The sequence below is a fragment of the Geotrypetes seraphini genome, chromosome 10, assembly GCF_902459505.1.
Source record: "Geotrypetes seraphini chromosome 10, aGeoSer1.1, whole genome shotgun sequence".
In the NCBI taxonomy this organism is placed as follows: Eukaryota; Metazoa; Chordata; class Amphibia; order Gymnophiona; family Dermophiidae; genus Geotrypetes; species Geotrypetes seraphini.
The window spans coordinates 133185497-133197617 of record NC_047093.1 but is presented as its reverse complement, the minus strand read 5'-3'; the positions used below and the strand labels follow the sequence as shown (position 1 = coordinate 133197617).

Here is a 12121-nt window from a genome sequence, read left to right as displayed (position 1 = left end):
ATGTCTTCCCTTCCTATCTCTCTCTCCTTCCCTCCCCATTTCCCTGGTCTGATATCTCTCTCCCTCCCTCTCTCCCCCCAAGTAGTCCGACATCTCTTTCCCTCCCTCTCTCCCCCCAAGTAGTCCGACATCTCTTTCCCTCCCTCTCTCCCCCCAAGTAGCTGGACATCTCTCTCCCTCCCTCTCTCCCCCCAAGTAGTCTGACATCTTTACCTCTCTCTCTTCCCCCAAGTAGTCCATCTCTCTCCCTCCCTCTCTCCCCCCAAGTAGTCTGACATCTTTCCCTCTCTCTCTCCTCCCAAGTAGTCCGACATCTCTTTCCCTCCCTCTCTCCCCCCAAGTAGTCCGACATCTCTCTCCCTCCCTCTCTCCCCACAAGTAGTCCGACATCTCTTTCCCTTCCTCTCTCCCCACAAGTAGTCCGACATCTCTTTCCCTTCCTCTCTACCCCCAAGTAGTCCGACATCTCTCTCCCTCCCTCTCTACCCCCAAGTAGTCCGACATCTCTCTCCCTCCCTCTCTCCCCCCAAACAGTCCGACATCTCTCTCCCTCCCTCTCTCCCCCCAAGTAGTCTGACATCTCTCTCCCTCCCTCTCTCCCCCAAGTAGTCTGACATCTCTCTCCCTCCTTCTCTCCCCCCAAGTGGTCCGATATCTCTCTCCCTCCCTCTCTCCCCCCAAGTGGTCCGACATCTCTCTCCCTCCCCCCAAGTAGTCCGACATCTCTTTCCCTCCCTCTCTCCCAAGTAGTCCGATATCTCTTTCCCTCCCTCTCTCCCCCCAAGTAGTCCGACATCTCTCACCCTCCCTCTCTCCCCCCAAATAGTCCGACATCTCTCTCCCTCCCTCTCTCCCCCCCCAAGTAGTCCGACATCTCTCTCCCTCCCTCCCTCCCCCCTCCCCAGTGGTCTGGCATCTTTCTCATATCCTTTCAACAGTCTGCTACTAGTATTTATCATTTTTACAGATCCCTAAAATGTAATGCTCCCTCAAAATGTCCAGCATTCTTACTATCTAATTTGCAAGTTCTCCTGGAAATCTTCCAGCTATCTTACCTCTTTTGTAACCAAAAACCAATTGTAACGTTACTGGAAATGTCCAGTTAGCTCTTTTGTAAACCGCCTTGAACTGCAAGGTTATAGGCGGAATAGAAGTCACTAATGTAACATAGAAACATAGAACATAGAAATTGACGGCAGAAAAGGGCTATAGCCCATCGAGTCTGCCCATACCAATGACCTACTCCCTGACTTTTACTCCCCTATTGATCCCATGTGAATATCCCATTTTCTCTTAAAATCTGACACGCTGTTGGCCTCAATCACCTGCTGAGGCAGCTCGTTCCAATGATCGACCACCCTTTCGGTGAAGAAGTACTTTCTAGCATCACCCTGAAATTTCCCTCCCCTGATTTTCAGCGAGTGTCCTCTGGTTATCGAGGGCCCTGTAAGACTGAAGATATCATCTTTCATCTCTATACGCCCCGTGATATACTTAAAGGTCTCAATCATGTCCCCCCTCTCTCTTCGCTCCTCCAGCGAGTACATCCGCAGTTTTTTTAGTCTTTCTTCATATGTGAGATCCCTGAGCCCCAAGACCATCCTGGTAGCCATTCGCTGAACCGATTCAATTCTCAACACATCTTTCCGGTAGTGTGGTCTCCAGAATTGAACACAATACTCGAGATGAGGTCTCACCATGGATCTGTACAGTGGCATTATGACTATGTAATGTAGTATGACTATTACTATGTAATGTAATATATAGCGCTAAAAGGCGTACACAGCACTGTACATTTTGACATTTAATCGACTTTCTCTTCTCAGAAGAGCTTACTATCTAACTTGAACAGACAGACATGACATAATAGGGTTAAGGTGGGAACCCCCATTTATGAGCCAGTCTCCTTTGAGCTGAAACACTCATTTGCTGCAGCTGGATCTTGTGACTTCCCCCTCCCTAAGTCAGCATTTCATCAAAGGTGACCCGTTTGGCCAGTTTTTAGGTATTTGTTAAAAAAGCTGAGCCCGATGTGAGGGGTAACGTTAGAAAATGGGGTATCAGGTCAAAAGCGCGCCGGGACAAAGGCGCGCCCAGATAATTGAGCGCAGCACGGAGGCACGCGCCGCTCAAAATTACTGTTTTTAGGGCTCCGACGGGGGTGTGTGGGGGGACCCCCCCCCACTTTACTTAATAGACATCGCGCCGCGTTGTCGGGGCGTTGTGGGGGGTTTGGGGGTTGTAACCCCCCACATTTTACTGAAAACTTCACTTTTTCCCTGTTTTTAGGGAAAAAGTTAAGTTTACAGTAAAATGTGGAGGGCTACAACCCCCCAAACCCCCCATAACGCCGACGCGATGTCTATTAAGTAAAGTGGTGGGGGGTTCCCCAACAAACCCCCCTATTGGAGCCCCTAAAAACAGTAATTTTGAGCGGCGCGTGCCTCCGCGCTGCGCTCAATTGTCCGGGCGCGCCTTTGTCTTTTGTGCCGTTGTCTATAAACCGAAAATGGTGGCAGATGCCTGACCTAGTTTCCACAAGCGCCCGGGTTTGGCTCTCACCTATCTCTCTGTGTATGTGATCATCAGCCCCTATCCTGCCTGACAGCTAGCTCCTGACGGACCAGTTTCTGGTAAGTGCAGCATGAAATTGCTTGCAACCATCCCTCTCTGTTATCTTTGTACTGCTTTGCCCTGTGCCAGCCTGCGGCATCTAAGCCCTGCCCTATGCCAGGCTATCTCCAGCTTCTGAGCTTTGCCCTTCACCAGGCCTCTCTACAATCCAATCTCTCTCCTATCCTTTCAACAGTTTGGCATCTCTTCCTACTACTAGTACTACTATTATTATTATTAATAATTATTATTTCTAGAGACAGGTATGTACTGTTTCATTCAAATCTTTGTGGGGTAGAAGGGGGGTTAATGACCACTGAAGAAATGTGTGTGGGGGAGGGGTCATAACTTAATCCCACCAGTGGTCATGTGGTCCGTTAGATATCTTTTTGGCACTTAGACGCATTGAAAACAGGTCTAGCTCAGAAAGTTTAAGTTCCGTCCAGTACGTCTTGGGAAAGGTTTGATTATTACCTCAAGACATCCAAGTCTAAGACTGCCTACAGCCTGTCCAGAACATGCCCCATTGAATTCTGGACGCACCGTGGCTTGGACGCCTCACGAGATGTCCAAACGGTTTTGAAAATCAGCACCGAGACATCCAAGTGCCGATTTATGCCATTTTGGGGATGTTTTAGTGTTTTGAAAATACCCCTAAAAGCCTATTGCCAGAAACATGATAAGAAAACTGTGGCTGACTGTGTCCTTGTCTGTTTTCCAGACATCCGTCACATTCAAGGATGTCGCTGCTTATTTCTTGGAAATGGAGTGGAACCTTCTGGCAGAATGGCAAAAGGATCTGTACAAGAAGGTCATCGAGGAGATTCACGACATCCTCATCTCACGAGGTAAATACACCTTCTCTATCTATCACAGGTACGTTATGGAATGGGGGCTGTTATTTTGTCAGCCCTGGAAAAATCCCAAATTTCGGATGCCATGATCATGTGAAATTTAGAACCTGGCTTTTGATGTCATCCCATATTCAATGGGAGACAATGTAAGAAGACTTTAGTTCAGTGGTTCCCAACCCTGTCCTAATGACCCTAATTAATATGCATGAGAGAGGTTTGCATATAATGGAGCTGATAGGCATGCAAATCTGCCCAATGCATATTCATTAGCGCTATCTCAAAAACCCAACTGGCTGGTGGTCCTCCAGGACAGGGATGGGACTCACTTTCAACTGGAGTCTATCTTCCTTTTCTAAACTACAAAAATTTGGTTCAGAAGGCCAGAGGAAGGATTTTCTTGTCAGATTTCTTGCTGAGAACTGAAACATCTGTGTAAGGCCATGACATGTCGGCTGCAGACAAGTACGGTAGTAAAAGATCCCCCAAAAACACTACTGGGTAAGATTTAAACAAAAATGCCCCCAAAGGCCTAACAGATAAGCAAACAAAACAAAGGGATAATAAAAAAGTATAATCCTTTTATGAGTGAGAAGGTCCTCAGAACCAACAGGTGGTAAAACAAAATTACTTAACCGGGGACGAATCCCCTGTAAGTGTTTTCAATAGTCTATCATTGCACCATCTTCAATCGGTAGAAAGGTTTGAACTGTGTCTAGATAAAAGTATTGTTTTAAAGTGTCCATTTCTTTATAGATCAGCAAACTCCAATAAGTTAAAGTGCAAATTATTTTGAAAAACTTAACTTGAAAATAAAGGTGAGGGTGTAAGGAAGTTGTCTCACTCCAGCGGGTCCTGACGCGTTTTGCCAGTGGCTTCCTCAGAGAACCCCCTCACGCTGGCTGTAACAGATGAGTAGTAATAATAATAATAATAACTTTATTTTTGTATACCGCCATACCCAGGGAGTTCTAGGCGGTTCACAGCAATTAATCAAAGTTACAAGCATATCAGAGTTACAAGCAATGCCCATAATTACTTCACTTCCTGTTGATTTTCTTACCACCTGTTGGTTCGGAGCACCTTCTCGGTCATAAAAGGATTATACTTTTTTTTATTGTCCCTTTGTTTTGTTTGCTTATCAGTGGTAATAGATGTCACCATAGGCCATTATTGAGATTGCTTGGGGAAATCCACTGCTTATTCCGAGGATAAGCAGCATGGAATCTGTTTTGCTACTTGGGATCTAGCTAGGTGCTTAGGACCTGGGTTGGCCACTGTTTGGAACAGGATACTGGGCTTGATGGACCTTTGGTCTGTCCCAGTATGGCAATTCTTATGTTCTTAGCAGGGCTGTGGAGTCGGAGTCGAGGAGTCGGAGTCGGAGGAAATTTCGGGTACCTGGAGTCAGAGTCGGAGTCAGAAGTACAAAAAACTGAGGCGTCGGAGTCGGAACATTGATCTACCGACTCCATTTTTGAACTTGGCATACCAATCACGAGCGATTCTTTCAGCTATAGCACCCACTATATACACAGCACAAATGTTGCGAGCAGCTTCTGCGGCCTTAGAACCTTGATTAAAAGCAAAAAGAAGGTGGTGTCGAAAATGCTCATTTCTCTCAACTTGACATTCCATTTTAACGATCTGAAAGTTAACCAGTGCTGTGGAGTCGGAGGAAATTTTGGGTACCTGGAGTCGGAGTCGGAGTCTGAAGTACAAAAAACTGAGGAGTCGGAGTCGGAGTCGGAATATTTATCTACCGACTCCACAGCCCTGGTTCTTAGGAAGATTAGCATCTGCGGTGTCTCCATTTAGGAGGGCCATGAAGAGAAATATCTGCCCTAGCAAATATCTAAGATTTATTCTTAATCAAGTGGCATTGGGATGAACGCAGAGGATCTCTAATCAGAAAAGGAAGGGTATAATTGAAAGAACTAAGGCCGGTACTCGGCAGACTTGAATGGTTGTGTCCTGTATAGGACTATTCGGCTTAGGATGTGCTGGGGAGGGCTTTGATGGGATCGTCAATAATTTGGGATGGTCTAGATAGGTTGGAATGAGCTTTGACGGCAACTCCAGTAGCTGGAACCTAAGCACATTACTGGGCAGACATCTACGGTCTATGACCCAGAAATATCAACGAACAAAGACAACTGGATTTATAATGCATGTACCTTGGAATTTTCTGATGAAGTAATTTTGAATGCTATTAAAAAGCTGCCTTTGTATAGTAAATATGCTATCTTTTGGAAACAACACTTCAAATTGACTCTCCGCCTGTATATTTCTCCTCGGAGGGCTTTCCTGGTGGGGCTCTGCCCGACTGCGGACTGCCGGTGCTGTGGTGCTCCGGACGCTGGTCTCGGCCACATGTTTTGGTCTTGTCCATCCATACAAACCTTTTGGGACGCTGTTTTTCTTTTTGTAGATGACCTCTGGAACATTACAGTTCGGAGATCAGCCTTGGCGTTATTTGGAGCCTCTTGGCATTTTTATCCCCGTCGGCCTGGGGCCTCCGCGTTCCTTCGTTGGACGGCAGTGATTGCTATCAAATGCATTTTGCTTAAGTGGATGGAAGCGGAGGCTCCTGACTATTCCCTTTGGCGTAGTCACATGATTACGTTGCTTTCTTGGGAACGGAGAGGAGTTCAGGACATTTCTTCCTTGCCTGGACGGGCCTTCCAACGAATTTGGGAGCCCTTTTGGTCTACACTATCTCCGGTGGCTCGTAGCCGCCTTCTGAACTGCTAGGGTCTTGATATTATCCCTTTATTTACCTCACTTTATTACATTACATTACATTACATTAGTGATTTTTTATTCCACTTGTACCTTGCGGTTCAAAGCGGATTACATAAGAAGAGAGCTGGACATTTCCAGGAGGGTACATGACATTGGAGAATACAGATTGAGGGTATAGACTTAATAACAGAATGAGTGTGTAGACATAATAACATTGGAAGATAAATCAGGTTACATTACATTACATATCAAATTGTCTTTTTCCATACGTTGGTAGGTAATCGGTTTCGGTAGGATGAATTAGGTTCCAGGTATTTTTTTATTATTTTTTTTTATTGGTCGATTGAGGGTATGGTGCCAGGGAATGCGCAGAACCTGGTCGGTGTACGTGGAAGAGGAGAGGGAGATTAGGAAGATTGTAGTGGTATTGAACTGTAGTGTTTTGATTTCTAGGGGAAGAGGAGAGGGAGATTAGGTAGATTGTATATACTTTTTGAATAGTAGCGTTTTGATTTCTTTACGGAATGCTTTGAAGTCTGATGTTGAGGTTAACAATCTGGCGATGGAGGGTTCGAGTTTTGCTGCATGCGTTGCTATGAGGTTATCATAAAGCTTTTTACGATGAGTGCCATTGAGTGGTGGGTATGAGAATGGAGTCAGTGTTCTTCTTGTTCTGGCATCAGTGAGAGGGGGAGGGTGGGGGGGATGGGTTGGGTTGGTGGGGTGGGTTTGATGGATTTTGTGTGCAATTTAGAGCTACCTTGTTGTTCTTTGTTCTTGATTCTGATTGTTGTTTCTATTGGTGCTCAATAAAATATATTTGACGGTAATGCATGTACCTATTGGGCAGACTGAATGGACCATTCAGGACTTTTATCTTCTGTCATTTACTAAGTCACTAAGCTTTAAGCTTTGTCAGGAATACACTCAGATCTCAATATACAGTATTTATATTGATAGATATACATGCTAGAAGCCAACCAAATTTTGGTTACGGCGCCGAAACTGGCCCCAATTTTTTTTTCAGTCTGCTTTTGGTTTGGGAGAAACTGTGTGTTTTTTTGGTGGAAGCTGAAAATTTGTGCTTCATCCTGTTTGTTTCCCACCCCTCTAAACAGGAGTTGCCTTTACTCCCTTCCCACTTGTAGTACCCCCCCTTGGGCCTATTTTACAATCCCTGGCAGTCTATGGCACCAGCCTCAAACTCTTTGCAGGGCCACATTTTGGATTTCTAGGTACTTAGAAGGATTGGAGGGAAGGTTATCATGCCGCTGTACCAGGCCATGGTGCGCCCCCACCTGGAATACTGCGCCCAACACTGGTTGCCGTACATGAAAAAGGACCTAGTACTACCCGAAAGGGTCCAGAGAAGAGTGTCAAAAATGGTTAAGGGACTGGAGGAGTTGCCGTACATGAGAGGCTAGAGAAACTGGGCCTCTTCTCCCTTGAAAAGAAGAGACTGAGAGGGGACATGATCGAAACATTCAAGATATTGAAGGGAATTGACTTAGTAGAGAAAGAGAGATTGTTCACCCTCTCCAAGGTAGAGAGAACGAGAGGGCACTCTCTCAAGTTAAAAGGGGACAGATTCCGTACAAATATAAGGAAGTTCTTCTTCACCCAGAGAGTGGTAGAAATCTGGACCGCTCTTCCAGAGGCTGTTATAGGGGAAAGCACCCTCCAGGGATTCAAGAAAAGGTTAGAGAAGTTCCTGCTGGACCAGAACATACGCAGGTAAGGCTAGACTCAAATAAGGCACTGGTCTTTGACCTAAGGGCTGCCGTGCGAGCGGACTACGGGGCACGATGGACCACTGGTCTGACCCAGCAGCGGCAATTCTTACGTTCTTAAAGAAATGACAACTTTGCATGAGGTAAAACTTGTTATAGTTTCTAAATCTTTCCTTAATTGCTTCTGATAATTTCAGCTATACACAGCTGAAAGCAGTGCAATATGCAGGAAGTGAAGTTTAGATCAGTGTTCTTCAACCACCGGTCCATGGACCAGTGCCGGTCCACAGAAATATTCCTGCCAGTCCACAGGGCCAACATGTGCATCAGGCCCAAAACAGTGTTCTTCAACCACCGGCCCACGGTGCGATCGATGCGGCGTTACTTTCGAGCCAGCTCCCTCTTCCTCACTGATTCAGTGCACAAAGCCACGGGCAGTGGCTCCTACGGGCATCCTGCGCCTGAACCGGAAGCCTTCTCTCTGACGTTGCAACGTCAGGGGGAAGGCTTCCAGATGAGGCACGGGACGTGCAATTAGTACTATTATGGGGGCGGGGTCTGGGGTGGAGATTGGGTAGAGATGGGTGGGGTCTGGCCCACGATTTAGCCCAGTGTTCTTCAACTGCCGGTCCACGGTGTGATCGATGCGACGTTATCTTCGAGCCAGCTCCCTCTTCCTAACTGATTCAGTGACCAAAGCCACGGGCAGTGGCTCCTACGGCCATCCTGCGCCTGAACCGGAAGCCTTCTCTCTGACGTTGCAACGTCAGAGGGAAGGCTTCCAGATGAGGCATGGGACGTGCAAGGTGCAATTAGTACTAGTATGGGGGCGGGGTCTGGGGTGGAGTTTGGGTAGAGATGGGCGGGGTCTGCTCCACAACATAGCCCAGGGTTCTTCAACCGCTGGCCCACAGAATAATTCTTTTATTTCTGCCGGTCCATAGGTGTAAAAAGGTTGAAAAACACTGGTTTAGATAGTTTTTCATTTTCTGCATGTTGCACTGCTTTCAGCTGCGTATAGCTGAAATTATCAGAAGCAATTAAGGAAAGATTTATAAATTATAAAGAGTTTTACCTCATGCAAAATGTCAGTATCGACTGCAAGAGACAAGAGTTTGGGGTTCTCCTTTAGGAAAGTACACGTGTGCTGCCTCATGTACAACTGTGATTCCTTCTTGCTCTCATGCATGCCCTGTTTGGGTCCAAACATGGATGGAATGTTCTTCCTTTCAAGGTGAGAAGAACAGAAAGCAATGCAGAGCCTGGGAGGTTTATCAAGTCCATTAGCTGCCTGGCGGGGGGGGGGGGGGGGAAACAAAGGATGAGAAGCAGTATAAGGAAAAAAGAACTGGGTAGGGGGTGCATCAGAGACTGGATAACGCCTAGGGTGATAAGGTATAGGAGAGGGGCCAGAGCTAAGGAAAAGTCTAGAACGATATGCAAAGCAAAGACTTTTTTAGGCTTTTTTGTAGAGGGGAGAATCAATATCCGACTTGTGCCTTAAATGTCCGGTGGTCGCTTCTGCAACCACCTTCAGCTCTCACCTCCTCCAGCACCGGATACAACTGGTTACTTTACATTCTGGAACGTTGCCTGTCTTACGGCTTTAACCTCACGCAAACGCGATTGTCCTCTTCACTCCACCTCACATTCACGTACAGACGCAGGAAAGGGCAGGCGTGAGGTTACAGCAGTGAGGCGGGCAACGTTCCAGAACAATGGTAACATACTGAGGGCCTCAAAATAGTACCTAGCGGGCTGCATGCGGCCCCCGGGCCGCGAGTTTGAGACCACTGGTCTACGGGGTGTAGTGAGGGCAAAAGCCATCCTCAATTGCTCCTCCCCCGGCTGGTTCTGCTCTCAACATTGCCCCAAAGACACAGACACACATGGAAATAGATGGGATTCTGCAAATATAATGTAAATATCAAATTTCCTATTTCTTATTAACAGGTTATTTGATCGTCAATCCTGATGTTATATTCAAGATTAAAAAAGAAGATGAGAAATATTTTGCACAACACTGTGAATTGGAGGGAAATGGAGACCCGAATGAGCCCACCAAGAGTAAGCAAGCTTTGCATTTTCAGAGCACCAGGTTGACATTAAACAACCTTTACGTAAAATTCCCTTAGAGACTCAAAATCTATTTCCTAATTTATTATTATCAGATTTTTAGTGAATCCTAGACGTGTTTTCTTTTAACAGGGTTTCCGATTGTAACATCCGTTTTCTCGCTGAGCGTTAAACAAGAGGAGGATCTCCCCTTCATAGATCCTCCTGAATCGGAGACATCTGAACAGACTCATCTTTCTGTACTGAGTAAGTATCAAATTCCTCCTTCACATCTTTACTAAGGTCAGCCGAGACCATTGAGGAAATCAGTGGTGGTGAGAGGCCATCATTCTCTCTCCTCTTTCCAAATTTTCAAGTTTATTGAAAAGTTACTATACCACTGTCCATGGCTTGTGGCCCTCAAGGACCATGACTGCTCACCACCCCTGCTGTAGATCAGAAATCAATCGGTGTAAAAACAAACAAACTTCTCCTGATGAACAAAGCTGTTTGTACCTCTTGAGGAAAGGGGTTGCCCACTTCAGTAGTAAGATAATCAGGCTCTTGGGTGACCTTTTTTAAACCTATTGTACAGTACTGTCTTCATCCCATAACAGACTCCCACAACATCAAGCCTGAGATTTTAATCCGATTTGAGCAAGAGGGATTCAGGACTGAACCTCTGAGATCTGAGCAAAGAGGAAATCTGACCACCACAGGCTCGTGGGAGGAACTGCAGGAAACAGGTGATGGAGCTTGAATTAAAACTAGTAATGACGAGATCCAAACTTTTCCTATAACAAAAACTCCTCCTCTGGATCTGGCACAATGAGACCGAGGTGTTACCATCACAGTCCCTCCTTTAACCTTTGTTGGGAGGATTAAGTGTGTGTTCTATTTCATTTCCCTTATTTTTACTTTTCTCCATTGGGCTAGATTCATAAAAGCAAACCGATCGGTTTGCGACCCCTTAGCAACCCCGGCCCGATTCACTTACCTCACTTCTGACCATCCTCCGATCCGCGCATGCAAAGTAGGCAGGGACGCGATTCACTAAACAAAACCCTGCAACACCGACTGGGCTGGCCGATCAAAAAAAAGCGCTGAAGCCCTTTCCGGCAGCCCTGCCTTCTGCCGCCCTGCTCTCTGCCCTGTCAGCCCCTATCCTGCAGCCCCGAACGCGCCTGCCTGCCCCGAACACGCTGACTGCCTGCCTCCCTTCCCCGCACTGCAAGCCCGTGGTTTTAACCTGGGGGTTTAAGCAGGTTAAAACCACGGGCTCCATTAAAACGATCGCCTTTAAAAATAAAAAAATCTATGCCGGCCCTGAGGTCCAGCGCATGTGCAGACCATCTACAGATGGTCTGCGCATGTGCGGGGATCGCTATCGAGCGATCCAGGAAGGCAGATGGGGCGTTCCTCCAATTGCCCCCATCTGCATATTGGGGCTTCGTGAATTCATTGGACATTTACACTTGAAAGGCGTCTTTGAAAAGGAATGTCTTAAGAAAATATTTAAATTTCTCAAGATTAGTTATCTCTCTTAGAGCATTTGGTGCCAAATTCCAGAGGGATGGGGCAACTACTGAAAAGATAGTGTTTCTTCTAGTGTTAATATGATTCAAGGTTGGGATTGCTAATAAATTTTGCTCCGAGTTATGAAGAAAACATGATGTAGCATACGGTATCAAAAATTTATTAATGAACTAGTATTTTAGCCCGTTACATTAATGGGTGCTAGAATATATGTCTGTCTGTCTTTCTTTATTTCTGTCTCTCTCTCCCTCCCGCTGTCTTTTTTTCTGTCGGTCTCTCTCTCTGGCCCCCTTTGTCTGTCTTTCTGTGTCTCTCCCTGCCCCTGTGTCTTTCTTCTGTTCTTTCTGTCTCCCTTCCGCCCGCTGTCTGTCTTTCTTTCTATCTATCTGTCTCTCTCCCTCCTATGCAGCAGCATTTCTCTCCCCCCACTTCTCTATGCAGTAGCCACAGCAGCATTCACTTCCCTTCCATTTCCCTGTGCAGCAGCATTTCCCCCACCCTACTTCCCTGTGCAGAAGCAGCATTTCGATCCCACCCCACTTCCCTGTGCAGCAGCCACAGCAGCAGCATTCCCTCCCCCTCCATTTCCCT

At 46.4% G+C, this 12121-nt stretch overlaps 1 protein-coding gene across 1 annotated transcript in view; it reads left to right on the top strand.

Annotated features, from left to right (window-relative positions):
- The window catches only part of LOC117368581, a 126780-nt gene that overhangs the window by 107219 nt on the left and 7440 nt on the right, over window positions 1-12121 (top strand). The window contains 4 exon segments of the mRNA XM_033962311.1: window positions 3335-3461; window positions 9893-10006; window positions 10148-10261; window positions 10612-10740. Of these exon segments, the coding sequence (XP_033818202.1) occupies window positions 3335-3461; window positions 9893-10006; window positions 10148-10261; window positions 10612-10740 (484 nt within the window).